Here is a 19559-nt window from a genome sequence, read left to right on the forward strand (position 1 = left end):
GAAACCCTGGGTCTTCACATACAGGGGTCTTGCAGCACATTGTCATAGATCAAGACCAGCAAGTATGTCCTATTAAGTACCCTGTAGCTATGTCCCCTTTCTCCCCTCCTAACCTACAGGGAGCCCCACCATGTCCATTTTTGAGGGCCAACCATCCAGCAGACTCCCTAACCCTCCAGATCACAGACAGGGGAAGAGGAAAGAGGGGTGCCCAGTTACAGGGAACAGTGTGCTACAGTGCCAGCTCTGGAAAGGAGGCTGCCCACCTATCCAGACCCCTTCTCCAGAGGGAGCAGGTCATAAAGCAGAGAGGCAGTGAGCGTAATTGAATTCATGTTTAATAATTACAGGCACCGTGCCCCCCCTTCCCCCTGCTCAGGCAGCAGGGGTGGTGCAGGGGCTGGGGCATATGCCCCCAGCAGCGAGGACGGCAGTCCCAAGAGTGATTTTCAGAAAATAAAAAAGGACCCAAGGGGCAGGCGGTGGTGCCCCCCCCAAGACACACCAAATTTCAAGACTTTATATATAATATATCTCTGTGCCCCAGGGGGAAGAGAGGGACACCTGGCAGCATCTGGAGGGGGGCCCCAGGCAGCCCCAAGCCATCCTGCCTCTTCAGCCACTTTATTAGCTCAGACAATATCGCACTACAGGCACCCACTGCCACCGCCGCCGCTGCTGCCGCCCCCCCTCCCTTGCAGTCCAGGCGGCTGGCTTGGCCATCCGAGTGTCCATGGGGCTCCAAGAACCCGGCCCCACCCGCCCTCAGTTGTGGTCAGACTCCTCCTCCTCCGCCTCACGAAGCCACTTGAAAAAAGTCGTGACAGATTTTAGGGCCACGCCCTTGCCCTGCTGCTCAGCAGGGTCCTTGCTACTCTCCCAGCTATAGAAGGCGTCCTCCTTCACCACGTCCTCGTCATATAGCGCGTCGAAGAACATCCCAAGCAGGTCTGCAAGCAGGCAAAACAGCAGTTAGAGGTGTGCTGTCCACAAGCACCCCATCCCACCGCCCAGGAATCTCACCCCTACGCTCGCTCCACTGCTGAAACAAGGCCCTGACTCAGCATGCTGACATTTGTGTCTGGCCATTCCAGAGTGACTAGGTCTCTGACACCACGCTAATCTCATGATCTAAGACACTGGTTTGCGAGAATGAGTCACTTGGCCAAAATGTACAAACCTGCCCAGCCTCACCTCAGCAGCTTCAAACTTCACTCATGATATATTTACTTAATGGGGAAAACTGCAGAATTGGTACTCCTGAATTTGAGGAATCACAAAACGCTGAGACGTATCTCCCATAAAAGTCAAGGGTATAACCTGGAACATTCACTGAGCCCGCCCCTGGCCCCATTTTACAGATTCTGACAAACTTGACCCCAATTTTCTCTTACTTTTCACACATCTCCTGAACATATATCCACCCCTTCTCTGGCCTTGACACTTCTATGTGTGATGTATCTTTTGCCAGAACATTGCTTCTCTTGTCACCTTTTATCACCTTCCTAGTGAATTCCTTTAAGGCTCAACTCAAGCACCCTCTCTGCTCTGCTTCTCCCTCCCCCCCAGCTTTCCATCATTCTTCCAAAGCACTTGTACAACCCTGAACATAATCTATTCCATTTACCACATGCACTGCTAGTCTTTCCAAAGAAAACAGTACATTTAAAAGCAAAAGGAGGTTGAGAAGTTGATTACATTTCTTTTGAATACAGCATAGAATCTAGAGTCCAGGCCTCAGTGAAATACTGAGCCATCTAAGAGAAACTGCAAGCCAGGATGTTCCTCAGGCACACACCGTCAAATCCACAACTGAGGCTATGGACAGCCTCCAATCCCTATCCCTCAGCAATGGCAGCAACAGATCACTTATCCCAAACTTGTTTTCCGAACCCCACGCATACCTATCCCAGTAACTCTACACAATCAATTATCCACCACTCTGCCCCATATTTATAAGCCCAAGCTATAAACATTAAAAGCCTCCTTTTAACAACTACTATCTCTTCACAGCCAGACAAAAGATTTGTCTTTTGACAAGAGATTAGTTGAATTCAAACATTTCTTCTAGGGACTTTCCTGGTGGTCCAAAGGCTAAGACTGCCTGGGTTCAATCCTTGGCCAGGGAACTAGATCCCACAAGCTACAACTAAGACTCGGCTCAGCCAAATCAAATAATAGAAGTTTTTTGTGTTTTTTTTTAAATTTTGTCTGCACTTGCTGTTTTCTTCCTGATTCAGGGGAGTATTACCCTGTCCTTTTTAATCCAGCTCCTGCCCCCTGCTTTACCAAATACTGTTTCTGCCAGGGTAGCCTCCATGTTTTCACATACCAGAGGCCCTAATTTTCAGATCTGTTCAAGCAGCATCTAGCATTATAGACCATTTCCCTCTCCTAATATGTCCTGTGCCTCAAGAAATGGGCCTTCAGTCCTGACCTCTTCCTCTCCAAATCAGATACCCAGCTAGCTGCCTACCTACCCCACTGACATCTCTGATCATCCCCACCAGGACCACAAACTCAGTATGACCAAACTCAACTTGTTCCAGTGGTCCCTGCTGCTGCTGCTAAGTTGCTTCAGTCGTGTGCAACCCCATACACGGCAGCCCACCAGGCTCCCCAGCCCCTGGGATTCTCCAGGCAAGAACATTGGAGTGGGTTGCCATTTCCTCCTCCAATGCATGAAAGTGAAAAGTGAAAGTGAAGTCGCTCAGTCATCCTACTCTTAGCGACCCCATGGCCTGCAGCCCACCAGGCTCCTCCATCCTTGGGATTTTCCAGGCAAGAGTACTGGAGTGGGGTGCCATTGTCTTCTCCGCCAGTGGTCCCTACTGCCCAGTAAATGATATCCCCACTATCACTTCACCTGCTAAAACCATCCTAGGAGTCATATGACTTCCAATCTCATCACCCTATCCCCAGGCCAGTGTGTCTTCAATCTGCCCACCGTCTCCCATCCTCATTTCCACCAGAGAGGCTGAGCCACTACCAACATGCCCCGATCGGCCGATCTAGCCACATTCACCCCACTCCAAATCACTCTTCCCACTAATGGCCAGGATGATCTAAGCACTAAAAAAGAATTTTTAAAATCCCTGTTTGAAATTCCACAAAGGCCAATTTTCCTGTCCTTTGGCTAAAGCCCAAAATTCATCCCATGGTTTAGAGAGTCCTGCATGACCTGGCCACATCCATCTCTCTACACCACTTGCCTCACATACAACTGGTTGCTGTGCTCTTCCACACTGGCCTTCCTGTAAGTTTTTACCTTGTATGTTTTCACCCTCAGGGCCTCCCTTTACAGATACAGTTCATAGAAGTCTCCCCTTCCCCTTTGTCATTGAAGTCCCCATGTGTCAATTCCCACTCACTCCCTCTGACTAGGTAAATTCTCCCAGAGTATCCTGCAGGACCCATCTTCCAACACTTACCCATGCTCCATGTGGGAACTATGTTTGACTTAATCACTGTTAATATCCCAACCCCAATGCCCTGGCACGCAGTGCGTGGTAGGAGTACATGCTTAGTCACTCAGTCGTGTCTCTTTGTGACACCACATACTGTAGCCCGCCAGACTCCTCTGGCCATGGGATTATCCCAGCAAGAATACCGGAGTGGGTTGCCATTTCCTCCTCCAGGGGATCTTCCCCACCCAGGGATCGAACCCATGTCTCCTGCAATGCTAGGCAAATTCTTTACCCAGTGAGCCATTGGGGAAGCACAAAACAGGCAGTCGGTTAACCTTCAAGGCCAAGTCTAACACTTTCCACTTGGTAAGGAAACAGTGTTGGAGAGAAAAGGACTCAACCATGAAAATATTTTGCCCTCCAGGGACCACCCACTTTTCTTGGGTTGAGACCCTCTCCACCACTGTCCCCCTACAATCTGGTAGTTCCTCCAGCCCACCCACCCCCACCATCCCCGTGGCCTGGCTCTTACTAGGGGGCTGGTCTAAGGTCACTACAAGGGCCTGGAGGGCATAGAGCGCCTGCAGCTCCTTCTGCTCGTCACATAGGTATTTCTGTAGCAGTTTCGCTCGTGCTTTCAGCACTGCAACATCCACTCGGAGAGAAGACTCAACTACAGGGAGAAAGACAGGGGTAAGTAGAATAACGCACCCTCAGCCTGGTTCAGAACTAGAGGTAAAGACCAAAACCTCCCTCCCTCCATATCTGCTGGGCCCACCCTTGCCCCATCAACTCCCTGGCTCCTCTTACAGATAATTGCAGAATAGCAGACAGTTGTCATGAGGGCTCGAACTAATGTGTTGGATGTCACCTGCTGCTCATTCAGGTTGGCCTGTGCAGGAGAAAGAGAAACAAATGGCTCAAAAGTTCTAAATTATGCCTGGAAGGTTCCATTCTTGTTGCCCCCATCAAGCACCACCTTCTCTCTCTCTCTCCACGCCATTCTCAAGGAGAAACATACCTCTATCCAGTCAAACACCCGCTGGTTACTGCTGCCCTCCTGCAGCAGCTTCTCTAGCTGCCTGCGCAGCTCCTCGAAGGAGAACAACCTCTGGCCCGGGGTTTCTGACTCCTCTCCCAGGGTATACTCCACCTTCTGCAAGCAGAAAGGCCCACAGTCGGGAGGTAAACGCATCACATGAGATAATACAAGAGAAGAGGACTGGCCGGCCCCAAGTGCTAGAGTCCACCCAAGTCCAGTCACAAACCTGCGCAGTGACAAAGGCACTGACATCCTGGCCTTCAGGTAGAAATTCCTTCCAGGTGAGTCCAGCCTCTCGCCACAGCATTCCCACCTTTTTAGGACCCTGGAAAACATTAGACCAACTCAGAAACTCTCGTTCTCTCCAAGAATCTAACAACTTAACAAATATCATCTAACAAATGCATACTGTAATCTCACCAGACACCTGCAAGCAGCTCAGGATGCTAAGATACTGAATGGGAACAGTGTGTCCATGGCTACAGTCTAGTACCGAGCACAGACATCAGTCAAATAACCATCCAAAGTCATGAGAAGTTACCTACCACAGTGCTATGAGGCTCAGGAAATGGCCTGAGAGTCTCTAGGAAAATGTCAACTAGCTGTCACAGGACTCTCAAAGAATTACTGGACCACAAAAGGTAAACAACCAAATTGAAATACCTCACCCAAGCCTTCCACACTCATCTACATCTTTCTCTTTCTAAAATAGCTTAGTTTTTCATTATTGCAAGTAACAAATGCTTATGGGAGAGAACAACTTCTAACAAGTATTCAGCTCCCAAGTCCAGAAAAATTTAGAAGCAGATATAACCCCAACGCAAATCAGTAAACGACAGTCTGAGTTCATTTTCTCTAAAGGACAAGAGATTCTGAAGCCATCGCAGTTTTACAACAACATATTCAGGATGATGTCATCAACCCTTGACAAAAGTACTTCATGGACTTTAAAAATGTCCATCTTAACACCATTAAAATCGAGCTGTCTCACAGCTGACATACCACAGTTTTAAAATAAGACCATAAGTTTTTTCTTTCTTAGCAGTGCATAAATGTCACAAAATCCATGGCACCTTGGAGTCAATGAAATACTACTAAGATCAATTTTTCTTTGAATTATTATTTTATACTTCTTAGAAACTATCTGGTACACATTTTTACCTAAAAAAATATGAAAGGACAATTTCTCTCTGATTCAAAGACTCACTCCTCCATGTTCCAGAGCTGCACTCTCTTAAAACTGTTTATTTCCCGACTTCTCATCACCACACAACTTGCCCATTCAGTCATTTCACCTTTGTATTTGCTAGTCAAAGTTAACTTTAATAAAGCAGTTTCTGTCGTGAACATTACCAAACAGACATCCTTTTGCAATTTCACAGTACTTTGCCCAGTATGTGGTCAAGATTCTAAAAGATGCTAGCTGAATGAATCATCTAATCAATCAAAGGCCTAGGACCTTGTGCTCAGTTGCTCAGTCCTGTCCAACTCTGCCACCCCATACTGTAGCTGCCAGGCTCCTCTGTCCATGGGATTTTCCAGTTAAGAATTCTGGAGTGGATGGCCATTTCCTTCTCCAGAGGGCCTTAGATTCTCATTCTCCTCCAGCCTTGGCCAGAACCTACTATAGGAACTGGTCTGAGCAACAGTACCAGCCTCAACAGTTTCCCTCCCAGGTACCAACCCAGCACCACCATCCCGCCAAAGGACCACGAGGCTTCAGGGTCACCACCAGCGCCCCAAACCACATGGTGGAAGAAATGTCCTAAACAAACCACCTCTGAAAGGCTCACTCACCATGCTTTTGCACAGGAGCCCCAAGATCTCTAGCAACAGGGAAGCAGCCTTGCCCAGGGGTCTCAGAGGTTTTGTTATTTCCCTGTAAGATAAACATTCAGTTGTTAAATTAGCCTCCCACACACTCTCAACATACTAGCCCATCGGTTCCTAAATCCAGGGCTCTGACCCACCACACCTCCTTTCTCTCTCCTTCCTACCTTTACCTCCCCTGAAATCCACCAGAGGGGGCTTACCTGAACAGCTCCCCCATGGGCACCCCACCTTCCTGCAGAATGGGCGTTATCAATTCTGCTAGGTAGAGCCACACATGAGGAATGTCAATTTCCATGTCTTCAGCCAACTCTAGAATTTCATATAGCCTGCATAGGGAATTCAAAGTTAGGACCTTCTAAGACAAGCCTGCACTCCTTTGTTGCCCTCCTTCTGAGGCAACAAAGGCATAGCTAAAGGGATCAACTGCAGGGTCCTCCTCAGGAACATTTCCTAAACATGGGGCAATTATCTCACACTAAGTGAAAGCTGCTCAGGCATGTCCGACTCTTTGCAACCCCATGGCCTGTACAGTCCATGGAATTCTCCAGCCCAGAATACTGGAGTGGGTAGCCTTTCCCTTCTCCAGGGGATCATCCCAACTCAGGGATCGAACCCAGGTCTCCTGCCTTGCAGGCAGATTCTTTACCAGTTGAGCCACAAGGCAAACCCAAGAATACTGTCGTGGGTAGCCTATCCCTTTCTCCAACAGATCCTCCCGACCCAGGAATCGAACTGGGGTCTCCTGCACTGCAGGTGGATTCTTTACCAACTGAACTATCAGGGAAGCCCTATCTCACACTAAGGCCACCTTCTGCTCCTTAAGACAGCTCACCCCCAACCACGCCAAAAATTATGTTGACCAGAATGGCTGAGGGGCCTAAACTCTTATCCAAGGTTCCACGGGTCCTACAAAGGGGAGAAAGGTATGGGAAGGTAAGAATGGGAGGCCTACACAAGTCAGTCATACCCTTGGTAGTACTGAGCAGTGGAGAGGTGCCCGGCACAGAGCAGCTGGTGCAGCAGCCGCCCCATGTGCTCCCGAGCAATGGCGCTGCGCTCCAGTGTGGACTCGATGCCGTGCCGCACAAATATGAAGAGCAGTGAGGGCGAGGCCAGCTCCTGCACGCACTGCACTGCCTCCTGGAGGGACACAGAGCAGAGAAGGGAGACCAGTCACTGTGTGGCTCAGACCCTCTACCCCTGCCTGTCAGCACAGGCCCCTTCCCACGCACCCTGCCATCTCTCACTCAGACCACTCCTATGGCTTGCCTTCATGTCATTGAGATGGAGATACTCCTCAATGATGGCCCTAGATTTCTTCTCCAGCTCCTCTTCAGAAAGTGCAGCCTTCGGGGGACCCACCGGAGGGAGGGCAGCTTCTCGCTTCACTGAGCGGAGAAAAACATATCACGGATTCATCAGTTCCAGTCTTCCTAGCAAACAGGGTCTGGAGCCCTGAAGACATTGTCTGGGGACTGGTTGGTCCCAAACCAGCCCACACTCTTCTCTTCCCTTCCCCCAGCCCCTTACCAGCTTCCCGCCCGCGGTCCCGATCCTCCGTGAGGCTAGCTGCCTTGCGCAGTCCATCAGGCTGAGAGGGCCGCTCTCTACTCCGTTCCTCCACTTCCTTGCTGAAGCTCCGCTTGGTGGCGGGTGTTCGAGCACGATCAAGCCGGTCACCACGGTCACCTCCCCGTTCACTCCGCTCTAGGCGGTCTCCCCGGTCCCCAGCTTTCTCTCCTCGTTCCCGGCTCAAGCTACTCCTGGAAGACAGACAGGCAGATCGTCTCTCACCTGTACTGCCCAGGTGCACTCCTGTTTTAACTATCAAACATGCTGAGCAACGGTCTGGCCTTGTTCTTGGCAGTAGGAATACACCCCAACTAAGTCAGGAGCTCTGAGCATTACAGGTGTTAAGAATCCCTGTGTTAGCAGCCAAAACCCAATGAGAACTCAGTGTGATGAACAGATACATCGAGGAAACCTCACCTCTGCACCACTCGTCTGTTATCTGTGCTTTCTGTTGGTACTGCTTGTTGAAGGGCTGAGAAGCGATTCAAGGTACTAGTGGCTGGACGAGCAGCTTCTGATGCTGGGGAAGCAGAAAACTCAGATTAAAGACACCTGGTCCTAGTTCTGGCACTAAGGTAGAGTTCAGTCCCTAGTTCCAAGTACACACCACCTGTATGATCTAACCACTCTGCAGTGAAAGCCTCCCGTACAGACAAGGCTCTGCCGTCAAGAGAGCTGAAAAACCACCCAGCTCTAGACAGCAACAGTGGCCTCCATACCTGCATCGGAGGGCTTGGCTCCGGAGCCTCCACTGCTACCCTTGCCCCAGCTCAATCGACCTCCAGGTGCAAAGAGCTGGTTATTAGAATCGATGGAGCCAGGCTGAGAAAGCAAAAGGAGTGGAGAGTCATGGGTCTGATCCAGCCAAAGCCCCCAGCCAGCCCCCACCACACAGAGACACAAGCAGCCTAGACCAGTAAATATTTCAGGCTTTACAGACCATACAGTTTCAACTAGTCGACTGCCACTGTAGCACAGGAGCAGTCACAGACAGCCCTTACAAGGCAGGACTGTGGTTCTGTGCCAAAACCTTACAGACACTGAAATTTACATTTTATAAAATTTCTGGTCACAAAGTATCACTTTTTCTCTCCAACCATTAAAAAAATGTAGAAAACTCTCATTTGTAGCTTGTGGGTATACAGAAGCACAGAACGGCTGGATTTGGTATGCATGTCAGGGTGCTGATCACTGGTTCAGATCAATGCGAATTCACTCCCTTGAGATGGCAGTTCTGCCCAGAAATCTAACTAGTTGGTCTAAGGGTGAAAATACAAGCTGTGAAAATCCCTAACTTCAGAAAGCAAGGGGACTAACTAAGACCCAAGCCTGCGCTTAAGGCCTGTCTGGCCCATCGCGCCTTTCCACACACACACCCCTACCTTCGTGATCTTAGTGAGTCGAGAAGTGTCAATAGGGCGGCTGCCCTTGCTAATGGGTACTGTGTTCCAGCCACCATCGTCCACAAGGGGAAGGCCACGGCCTGGGGCAAGCAGAGCACACTGGAATGATGAGCGAGTCCCAGCCACCCGCTCCGGAGAGCTGCCACCAGCCTCCCTTCCTCAGATCCTCAGTTCCATCACGGGGGTCTCAGTGGCCCAGACACGTGGCGCTAAGAAGTCATCACTGGAAAGCACAACCCCTCGCACCGTCCCTCCTCAGCCCCAGCCGCCAACTCACTGATGGGTGGGCCTGGAGGGCCACCCCGACGCTTGTCGCTGCCCTTGGCCATTAGCTGCTGCACTTTTATGTGCTCCCGATGCTCCTCCATCTCAGCTTCCTTGTGGATTTGGTCAATTGTCTTGGGACCCTGGTCCCCTCGGCGTGGCACCCAGTTGCTCTGTGGGATAGGCCAGTCACAGGGTAATTACATCAGAGAGGACCAAACCAGCGTCAGGAAGTGGGGGCTGTGGGGTCAGAGGCAGCAGGCTGACAGTGGGAAAGAGGGAACACATACCTTTCGCAGATCCAGCACATCCTGCAGCATAAAGCGGATCCGGGATGAAGTCTTCTTTTCCTTAATGATTTTTTCCATCTGGTTGAAATACTGATCCATCCGGGGCTAGCAAGAAGCAAAGGGATCAAGGTCATCTGCAGCTTCAGATCCTGCCCCTCCTCAGGCTTTCAGCCCTACCACTGCAGTTCAGGGGCACACAGCGCCACACCAACACAGCAGTCGGGAAGGGTGTTGGTCAGTGTACGGCAGACCCTGTGTGCTTTAGCCTGGCCTTTCCCATACCCCAGGACCCCTACCTTGGCCTTTTCAAAGTCCAGGTCTTTGCCAATGGTGGTGAGCAGACGGCAAAGGCATTCAAGGGACTCTTCATCATGGTTCTTAAGTAGTTTAACCACACAGTCATGCATGATTGCCTCTGTTAACATCTTCAGTTTGAACAGCTCCCCGATAAACTTGATATTCCCTAACGAGCGCCGCCGGGCTATGTCTCGAGCCTCTTCCAGCTCCTCTTTCAGGCGTCCCCGTTCCTCTGCCTGCCGGTCACAGGACAGGGGTCACATCAAAAGGACACCAGCCACTCAGTTAAAACCTTCCCTCCACTACCGGGCACCTAGCACCAAGCACTCACATTCTAAGGCAGAGAACCGCCCCCAAACACCACTATCCCCACTCCCACTTGTGCAGCTGAGGAGCAACCGGGTGCAGTGGCGGAATCGGGAGTGGAATTTCTCTCACCGTAGCAGCTTCATCCATCTCTTTTTGCTTCTTCTCAAAAACCTCATCATCATCTTTGTCTTTTTCAAACTCCTTCTGACATCGATTTAACAACAGTTTTCGGAAGTTCACAGTCACTGTTGGCTTTTCTGTAGTGGGCACTTTCAGCTGTACGTCAAAGAGAACATCACATTCAGACCAGTCGAGGGCAGGGCAAGGAAAACCCTCCAAAAGTCTTCAACTACATGACCCCTGAGGGCCTCTGACCCGGCTCTGCCTCATTCAGGCTGCCACCACCAGCACAGGATGGAAGAACCAAGAAGCTGGACTCAGAGGCTTAGGACAAGAAGTGAGAACTAGACCACAAAGCTTAGAGAATGGTGGAAACTAACCGCCATGAGGCAGCGGCACATGTTGGCATAGGCCACGGAGAAGTTGGGTTCTGAAATGGCCTTCTCGAAGATGAGGTCAATGACTCCTTTGAGACGTTCCTCGGTATCAATGGCTAGCTGTGTCACCTGCTTCATCAGCTGCTGGAACATCTGGGGTGTCAGTTTATTCAAGATGGAGCGCACCCTGCGGAACAGGTCCTGGAGGAGAGAGGGAACAGAGAAGGCATAGAATCCAGTGACGTGTTCAGGGGCTGCTGGGAGAGATGGAGAGGGCCGTGGGGACTCGGATAGATGCTAGTGATGAGAATGGCCAGGAGCAAAGAGGTCAACGCTGGTTCAGAGGGTACACCTTCAAGAGAAGGATTGGAGACCAAGGCATAACTTTCAGGTACCTGGGTTTTGCTGCCATCAGCATCCTCTTCCCCTCGGTCCTTATCAGCCGCCGTCCGCTTGCTACTGGGTTTCCAGGCCTTTTCTGCTTTATTCAGTTTTATATCTTCGGTCATTGACACTGTGGCAATGATCTTCCGTGGTTCCTTTCGCGGGCCCTGCTGAGATCGCCGGGGTCCCAGGCCAGCCTGCTAAGCAAGGAGCAGGGACAGAAGACAGGGGACCAGTCAGCACAACGACCACCATCGCTCACATCTCCAGGGCAGACTTCCTACCCCTCGATGAGATACAGGGGCAAACTCCCCCAGCACACCCTTTGTCAGTCCCACTCACCGGCCCTCGGGGCAGCTCCCCACCTGGCCCACCCCTTGGGGGCCCACGGTTGCTAAGGGCTGGTCGGCCAAGGTTGGCAAAGGATGGAGTGAAGTCTGGGCCACAATTTATGCCCTGAAGTCTAGAGGGGTCCAGCGGTCGCAATGGTGTTTTATTGGCCTGTGAAAAAGACAGAGAAGGTATCAGAAACAGGACAGAGCTAGCTACTGACCACTCTTTCAGAACCTCTGGCTCCTCTTTAGCCATCCAACCAGCATAAACTTACTCTCTCCCTCAGGTCTACCAACCTTATCCAATACCACGTCACTGATGTGGGGCAATCCCTCAGGCTTCTGCATACTGGCAAAGATGAACTGAAAGCCAAGCAGGAACTCTCGGTCATAACGCTTTTTCTCCTCAAGGTTTAGAGGCTTCCACTGATCTGCATGGAAAACAGGATGAAGCAATCACACTGCTCTCTCCTGGATCCTGACAAGCATACTTTCTCACCCGTTCTTTCCACATACCTGACTTATATTCATATTTCTGTTCCCCTGGCTGGATGTTCTCTGCATTTTGAATCTTGTCTTCCTTTGAGTCCCAGGTCTCCTCTCCTTCTTCAGACCGCAGGGGCACACTGCTGCCCTCAGGCTCTGGGCTGGGATTGTTGCCTACAGGAGGCTGATTTTCCACCTCTGGTACCCCCGGGTTCGCCTGGAACCATCGGACATTTCATCTTGGCTGCACTGTCACCACTGTTCCACACCCAAACTCTGCCCTTCTCCCTCCACGTTCTCCTCTCCCTCTGCTCCCTTACCTCCTTGAAGGCATCTAGAAGGTCTCCTACAGCCTCCTTCTTATTGAGCTCCTTAATTTTCCGTCTCCTCTTTGGCACAGACACTGCCACTATTTGGGGGGGGGGGGGGGGAGTGAGAATAACTTAAGGAGTACCCCAACCTCTGGGAAAAATAAAAAGAAGCCACTGTACAATATTCCCTTTTTTCATCACATCCTCTCTCAACTTATAATTCCTCAATCTAGCCCTTGAGAGTTCCATTACAGGGCTTCTATGACCCAGACACAATGGCCCAAGAGGTCATTCATCAACAAAGGAAAAAACCACACCCAGCCTGCCCCACCTCCACCATCCAGCAGCACCTTACCTTGGGTGGCTACTGCCACCTCCAAATTCTGGGACAGGTGGGCTGGGACAGGGGTGCTCTCTGGGGGAAGAGGTTCCTCTCCTCCCTTCTCACCCTCAGCTTCTCCTTCCTCTTCCTCTTCTTCCTCCTCCTCCATGTCCTCCTCCTGAGCAGGGGAAGCCACTGGAGGAGCCAGAGCTGGGGTAGCAGAAAGGACAGTGGGGGGAGTCACCGACACTGTAGCCTCCTTGGTCTGTTCCTCTGGTTCACTGGCTGGGTTTAAGTTCATAGTTGGTGGTGAAGGGGCTCCATTGAGTAGTTCCTCAGGTTGGGCAGTTGGAGCAACAGGCATGGGGGATTCCGAGGAACAAGTTGGAAGAGGGAGAGGGGCAAGCTCTGGGCTTGACTCCACCTCTGGTTCCAAATTCTCAGATGGGACCGTGCCATTAGGCTCAGGAAGAATTTCCACCTTGTGAGATGCCAAGGGGCTGGGAACCTGGAGAGGACTGGAAGAGAACTCAGACTCTGGAACTGGTTTGCTCAGCGTCACTTCTACTTCCAATATGGGTTCAGCGAGGGGAGTGGGTTCTGGAGAGAGGCAATATGGCTCCCCAGTTTCAGGGGGCGTGGGGGTTGATTCTTCTACAGACGTCTGTATCATCCCCGTTGTCATCGTGTCCCCAGTAACAGACAGGACTGTGAGATTAGGCTCAGATCCCGGTTCCAAGACTGGGGGCGGTGATGGGGTTGGAGAAGGTGATGAAGGCTGGGATTCTGAAGGGCTGTGCTCTGGGCCAGGTAACCCTGGCCGCTCCCCAATGATTGCTCCCTGCGACCGGTCATCTGCACCATAGGAAGAACAGGTAATTAGAGGCAAGTCCTTCCCTGTGATTGTTGTTCCTTCTCCCAGCCAAGCATTCCCCCACCTAATAGCCCCTCCTACACACACCAGTCTTCTCCCACCCAGGTCTTTTTCATTCTCACTCAAAATCCAATCTGCTCTTAAATTCTACTACTTGAAACCTAAGTCATTCTTCTCTGACACCCAGTTCAAGTCACTACTTTTTTGGCATTTTAAACGGTCACACTCCTTTTCTCTGTAAGATCCATGCACACCTGCTTACTTACCTGGCCGGACGACGACAGCAACCTGGGGTGTCTCCCCATTAGCCTGAGGCTCCAGACCGCCTCCCGTCTGCAGGACACAAAGGGTTACCAAGTTTGCCCTGAAGAGTCCCACAACCCTGCTACAGTCATTTCTACTTTAGCTGCCTAGAAATCCAGGAAAGCAGGGAAATAAGTCCCTTAGTTGAAGAAAAAGACCAAGGGACCTGGGAATCCAGGGAAGAACAGCCATCCCAGTCAGGGCATCACTCAAAGGACAAACAGTACCTGGGGAGGGGTGGGTGTGGAGGCAGTGCGGGCCCCAGACATGATCTCCTCTGTGATATCCTTCCCTCCTTGGTTTGGGTCTCGAATTCGGATCTGGGGAAAAAAAGCTACGGGATAAGTGGGAAACAGGAGCAGTCCACCTCTCCACCCTGCCCCACTCCTAAGACTCCAGGCCAACCCCCCACCCCCCACTGGGAAGCAGGTAGGTGGGTGCCAGAAACCCCATAAGTTCTACTGTCAACCCATCCGGCTGCTCTTGTAGTCTGTGCCCTGGCCCCCACCCCAAGACACTCCTGACCTCACAGAGCAGACACGTACATCACAATGCCCCTTCCTCCCTTATCCCTGCCCCACCAGTCCCCAAGAAGTGGCTGCATGCCCAGGGGCCCAGGACCCCCATCTAGCACCCAACCGGCTCACTTGTGGCTAGCCTGCCTGATCTCTGGGGGCAGGGCCCAGATCCAGTGGGTGGAGCCAGGGTGACTCAGCGGCTTCCCCAGCCCTGGCACCCTATTCTGGGCACCACGCCCAGGGCTTGAGGACTGAGCAGAGGCGGAGGCCTCAAGAGCTTCCAGGACTGGGGGGTGGGGACACAGAAAACAAACCATTTCCAAGGCAAGCCACCAGAAACCCAAAACCAAACTTAAGATGTTATGGACAGAAAACCCAGGTCTCTCAAGAAATTCCCTCCCAATACTTCAATCTTCTAGTGAGCTTCTTCTATACTGCAATCTTAGTACCTTACGAAGAACCTGAGCATTTCACACATCCCCATTCTCTGCCTACTCTCAGGTGAAGATCTCCCTCAACTTCCTGCTCCCTGACCCACAATGTGCCTGACCTTGATCCTTGCTTTCCCAGATGTCCTACAACCCCTTGCTGCTACTCACCGTCTTCCGCTCCCTCTTGGGAGCAATCTGGGGTGGCTGGTTCATCAAAACAGGTGGGGGAGCCACACCAGTGGGAAACTGCTGCACACCCTGGGCTGGGTAGTAAGCGCCAGCTTGGGGGAGGCGGGTGGACAAGGAAAGGAAGAATAGTGGCAGGGTCAGGGCCCAACCACATACAATTGCCTGCTTGAGCACAAATGCCTAGCAGCCCCTGGAGAACCTCTCATCACCCATAGCCGGCCCCTTACCCTGCCCCACCCTCCTCCCCAAGGGAATTAGGTGTCTGTCAAAGCTGGGGAACCAGTCTGAACTGCGTTTACAAGAATTCCTAACACTGACACACACACCCCTTGTAGGCAGGCACTCCTTCCCCACCACACACCAGCTACTATGTCTGTTCCTCTTCTACCCCATAAGGTAACATGGATGCATCCCACCCCCAGCAAAACACACACATGTACTCTGAGAGAGCAGCAACTACTTAACCTGAAACAGAATCAGGTCTTTGGCTGCGAATGATAAAAACAGATTTGCCAACCCTGTTCCATTCAACCTGAGTCCAATTCCAGTCTCCAGCCCTCTGGTAAGGGGCTAGGAAACAAAAAGTAACATTATGAACCAGGCCCAGGATGAGGAAAATTCCTTAAAGCAATGGTCTCCAAAATGGGATACATTCTTTAATATCATCCCATAACCTCCACTTGTTTTTGACAAGCAACATTAAGTGTTATTTGTTTAAATTATGCATACGTATAACAAACAAAAACATACATGTATTAGAAGTACATACTCAAAATTTTTCCTGATGGTCAAAAAATTTTGGAAACCACTGCCATAAAGAACAGACTAATCCTTTCCTAGAATATAAATGAAAAACAGCTACAGAAACCTCCCAAATCCACGTTACATGGGCTCCCCCCAACCATGGAACAAGTGTCAGGGAATATTTACTGACAGGTCCTCAAACTAGCACCTGAACTATATCCCTTGACATGGGGAGGACTCTACAACTCTCAGCAATAATGTAAAATCCTCTCCCCACCACCCCCCAACGCCAGTTACAAACTAAGCACCAATCCCGACTACTGCTTATCATTTTTAGAGCAAGAGACAGGCCTGGGAAGGGTCCTAGAAATTAGGCAAGTTTAGATGCTCCCTGGGACTCACTCTCCCTGACTTCAGACCCCGCTTACCGTAGGTCCCAAACTCTGTAGGGCTTGCACCTGGGTAGAAGCTTGGGGCTCCCGGCTGCACAGAATACTGCTGTGTCGGGACAACATATGTGGAACGGCCCTGGTGGAGGGGAAGGGGGATAAGGAAGGGAGAGAAGGAGTTGAGGGAGCTACGAATACCACATCAGACTACAAAGAGAATGCAGGGCAAGACAGGACAAGCCAACTCTGGGCAATGACCAGAAGAAAGTCCCAACTCTAGAGCAGAGATGGGACTGGAGGATCAGGGTAGGGGAGGTGGGGGAGCGGGGACAAGGTTGTGTGGCTTCAGCACCCAAGCCTCCAGCCTCACCTGTCCAGGGATGTAGTAGGCCCCCTGGGAGGCTGGGTAGGAGATCTGGGAAGGGATCATCATTACTTGGGATCCAGCAGGGTAGACATGGGCAGCTGGGCCAGGGCGGGCAGGGGCTGCACTCTGCACTCGGGAGGCTGCACTGCTCGGGGGCTGGGCCCGGCTAGGGTAGAAGTGCTGTCAGGAGGGAGGAAGGCAGTTGGCACTGGGCAGGGGAGGAAGTGGACAGCAAAATGGCCATTCCACTATGTCTCTAGTCTGGAGAGAAGTACCGGGGGCTTTGGAGCATGGGACCGACACTGCCAAGACTCACTTGACCAACTGATGGTAAAGTGGCCTCTTGTACTCACGTGTGCCCTCCAAACTCAGGTATACATTTTGCACTCAGTATATTTACTCCCTCCCTGCCATGCATACATACTCATGTCACCTCCTCCACGCTATCCTTCAGCAGAGGCTTCCTAATACCCAGATGCATCATGCCTAAGTAAAGCCTTTTTCAGCAGCATACTCCCCAGCATGCACTGCACCATCCTAAGGTACTGAGGAGCTAACCGCTAACATGCAAGTTTCCCAGGTCCCAGATATGCGCTATGCAAGATTTAGCCCCTAACATGCACTGGTCAGCCTCAGACTGAGGACCTGGACAGCCAACAAGTCCCACCCTGAGGAACCCCAGTCCCTGTGTCTAACCCCTGACTAGGGAGGAGGGTAAGGGTGAGGCCAAGAGAGAGTCTAGGATTAGCAAAGGGGTATTACCTGCAGAGACCTGAATCCTCCCTGAGAGCACATGGGGACAGGAAAGAAGAGAATTATCCCCAAGGTGATGAGGGGGAGAAAAATGAAGGGGGCAGGACAAGAATCCGCTCCCATTTAGTGAGGAAGAATTTAGGGAATAGAGAAAGGTAAGAACCAGTTGGAATGTTTCTCTTCCCACAGTCCAAAGAGAAAGAAGGGATGAGGAATGGAGCAATGGCGACCTCCAGTAAAAGGAGGAAATAGGAAAGGAGTTGGCAGCAAGGCCCAAGGCACTGCTCCCAGTTCTCAAGACACCAGAACCCCTAGTAATGCCATCCCCACCAACAACATACTCCCCGAGGGGCCAGCCACCGTGAGTAATCAACAGTGCAAAGTGCAGAACCGCATGAAAGAACACATAGCAACTGTCAGGAAACTGGGGCAGGTACAGGGCCTCCAGAGTTTCCATCCTAGGCCCAATGTGGCCTAAGCTTTACATGGCTCCCACCCAGGCCCCCTACTCCCCTCCCCACAGCCCCTCACCTGGCGGGGCTGAGAAGGCGTGTTCATTTGTGTCGCTTGAGGCGTACTGAACACCACCGGTGCTGTCTGCCCCGGGGGAAACGCTGGCTGAAGGGGGGAGACCAGATTTCAGCAAGAGGGGAAACCCAGGTGGTGCAGAAACTCAAGCTGGTGAAGGGGAGCAGATCTGTGGCAAGAGCCTCAACAGTCCACATACACCCTCCCAATGACAGCCCCTGGGACAGCCTGGGGGCCCTGTCTCATTTTGGCAGCAAGAAGCTGCACTTTGCCCTGACAGAGAAGGGGGTGGGAAAATCCAGAGGTTGGAACCTGTTCCTGACCCGGCTGCCTGGTCTCCCCAACCCCCACCCCAGTCCCTGCTAATTCCTCCCTAATTACCTGTGGGAGTCCAGGGGATGGGGCAGGTGGGGGGCCTGTGGGCTGTGGAGCTTTGTTCATTTCATTTGGTGCCACATCAGGGTCCCCCCAGCACCTGCTGGGAAAGAGTGGCGCTCAGAAAAGGAAATAGACACAAACTTAAGGCAAATGGAGTGGGGGAGGGGTTGAAGCAAGGGCTGGGTCCCACAATGAGCCCCGGAGGCGCCAAGGGGGTAAAGGAACATTAAAGATCCAGCGTATGTCCCCACCAACACCCTGTCAAACCCTCACCACCTCCAACCACCCCCCGATCTGCTGAAACAGCCCTTCACTCACCCCCTCGGTTAAGAACAAATCCACGGTGCGGCCTACAGGTTCTGGGCATCCGAGGGCCTGGGGTTGGGAGGTGAGGGGTATCAACCTGGCTCCGCGGGGCCCAAGACCAACCAGACCGGAAATTCCAGGTCTCGCTGGCACCAGGCTCCCGGAATCACAAACGGAGCTAGCAGCTTCGGCCGCGGTGTCCCCACCCCCCACCCGGGGACACCGGGTTCGGGGCCTGGCCCAGGGGCACACGAGGCATGCCTGCCGTGGGTGGTAGCAGAGGCACCCACGCGGGGCCAGAGGCGAGGCCTGCCGCCGCTCGGGAGTGGAGACCAGGAAGGGCGGCAGTCGGGCCGTAAAAGGCCAGGCGGGCGGCGGCCGAAGAAGAGCCGGTTTGAAGCAAGTGAGGGTCGGCCTGGAGGGCGGGCGGGGCCGGGGGCTCCTCCCTGCCCGCCGCCGCCGCCTCCCTCCCCTGCGCCCTCCCTGCGCAGCGCCGGCCAGTGCCAAAGAACAACGTGTCACTTCCCGGCGGCCGGGCCGCAAAGGGGGGAGGGGGCGGCGGGCCGGGAGCCGCGGTGCCTGCGCCCGCGGGGCCTCCTCGGGTCGGGCCGAGGTGGCAGTTAGCGGCCGGGGAACCCGGCGCCTCCCGGCCTGCGGGAACCGCATATTCCGGCCCCGTGCTTCCCCACCCCCACCCGGCAGCCAGGCCGAGCCAGGCCGGGCACACGTGGGCCGGGGATCGGGCCCTGGCGGGCCGGGGCCCGGGCTTGGGCCGCGGGGCCAGGGCGCTGGGGCGGCGGCGCAGGGTAGCCGGTCCCGGCCCGGATGGCGGCGGATGCGGGGGGAGGGGGTGGGGGGGCCGGGTCGGGCCCGGACATGGCGGCTTTACCTTCAGTCTCCTTCAGTCCGCGCGGCCGAGCCCCACGCAGCCGCACAGACGTAGTCCACAACCATTTCCGGCTCCCCGCACGGATCCCGCTCGGCGGCCACCGCTTCTCCGCAGGCGCAGCCGGCGCCCCCACGTGACCGG

At 52.8% G+C, this 19559-nt stretch overlaps 1 protein-coding gene and 2 non-coding genes across 7 annotated transcripts; all 3 read right to left on the minus strand.

The window, feature by feature from the left end:
- Positions 1 to 322: 322 nt before the first annotated feature.
- Positions 323 to 19548, minus strand: EIF4G1 (eukaryotic translation initiation factor 4 gamma 1). 5 transcript variants are annotated; one of them, XM_065943626.1, is made up of 33 exons: positions 19419 to 19548; positions 18542 to 18598; positions 18227 to 18320; positions 17849 to 17935; positions 16568 to 16744; positions 16237 to 16336; positions 15044 to 15156; positions 14154 to 14246; positions 13890 to 13956; positions 12783 to 13604; positions 12437 to 12525; positions 12147 to 12333; positions 11928 to 12061; positions 11641 to 11799; positions 11310 to 11495; positions 10918 to 11115; positions 10547 to 10693; positions 10108 to 10344; positions 9812 to 9916; positions 9535 to 9694; positions 9237 to 9337; positions 8574 to 8676; positions 8272 to 8374; positions 7813 to 8045; positions 7552 to 7670; positions 7250 to 7422; positions 6483 to 6608; positions 6247 to 6328; positions 4676 to 4774; positions 4429 to 4563; positions 4218 to 4299; positions 3940 to 4080; positions 323 to 950 (listed from the first exon to the last, which is right to left on the minus strand). In XM_065943626.1, the coding sequence occupies exons 3-33, from the start codon at positions 18284 to 18286 to the stop codon at positions 766 to 768; spliced, it is 4803 nt and encodes a 1600-aa protein (XP_065799698.1). In that variant the 5' UTR covers positions 18287 to 18320; positions 18542 to 18598; positions 19419 to 19548; the 3' UTR covers positions 323 to 765. The 5 variants fall into 5 exon arrangements, with proteins under 5 accessions (XP_065799698.1, XP_065799696.1, XP_065799697.1 ...); XM_065943624.1 differs by having other exon boundaries at positions 11310 to 11498; XM_065943625.1 differs by having other exon boundaries at positions 11310 to 11498; positions 18227 to 18323.
- Positions 9413 to 9486, minus strand: LOC136173900 (small nucleolar RNA SNORD66). The gene has a single exon (XR_010664364.1). It is a non-coding gene; the product is annotated as a small nucleolar RNA SNORD66 (small nucleolar RNA).
- LOC136173901 (small nucleolar RNA SNORD66) lies at positions 12661 to 12731 on the minus strand. The gene has a single exon (XR_010664365.1). It is a non-coding gene; the product is annotated as a small nucleolar RNA SNORD66 (small nucleolar RNA).
- Positions 19549 to 19559: the final 11 nt, after the last annotated feature.

The sequence above is a fragment of the Muntiacus reevesi genome, chromosome 8 (genome assembly GCF_963930625.1).
Source record: "Muntiacus reevesi chromosome 8, mMunRee1.1, whole genome shotgun sequence".
Taxonomy (NCBI): Eukaryota; Metazoa; Chordata; class Mammalia; order Artiodactyla; family Cervidae; genus Muntiacus; species Muntiacus reevesi.

What these genes read in the sequence shown, in the direction of transcription:
- EIF4G1 (XM_065943624.1), bottom strand. Translation starts at nt 18,286, where the DNA reads ATGAACAAAGCTCCACAGCCCACAGGCCCCCCACCTGCCCCATCCCCT. An exon ending in CCCTCCAGGCCCACCCATCA is followed by an intron (nt 9,338 to 9,534) that starts GTGAGTTGGCGG and finishes TGCTTGCCCCAG; the next exon opens with GCCGTGGCCTTCCCCTTGTG. An exon ending in GGGTGTTTGACTGGATAGAG is followed by an intron (nt 4,300 to 4,428) that starts GTATGTTTCTCC and finishes TCTCCTGCACAG; the next exon opens with GCCAACCTGAATGAGCAGCA.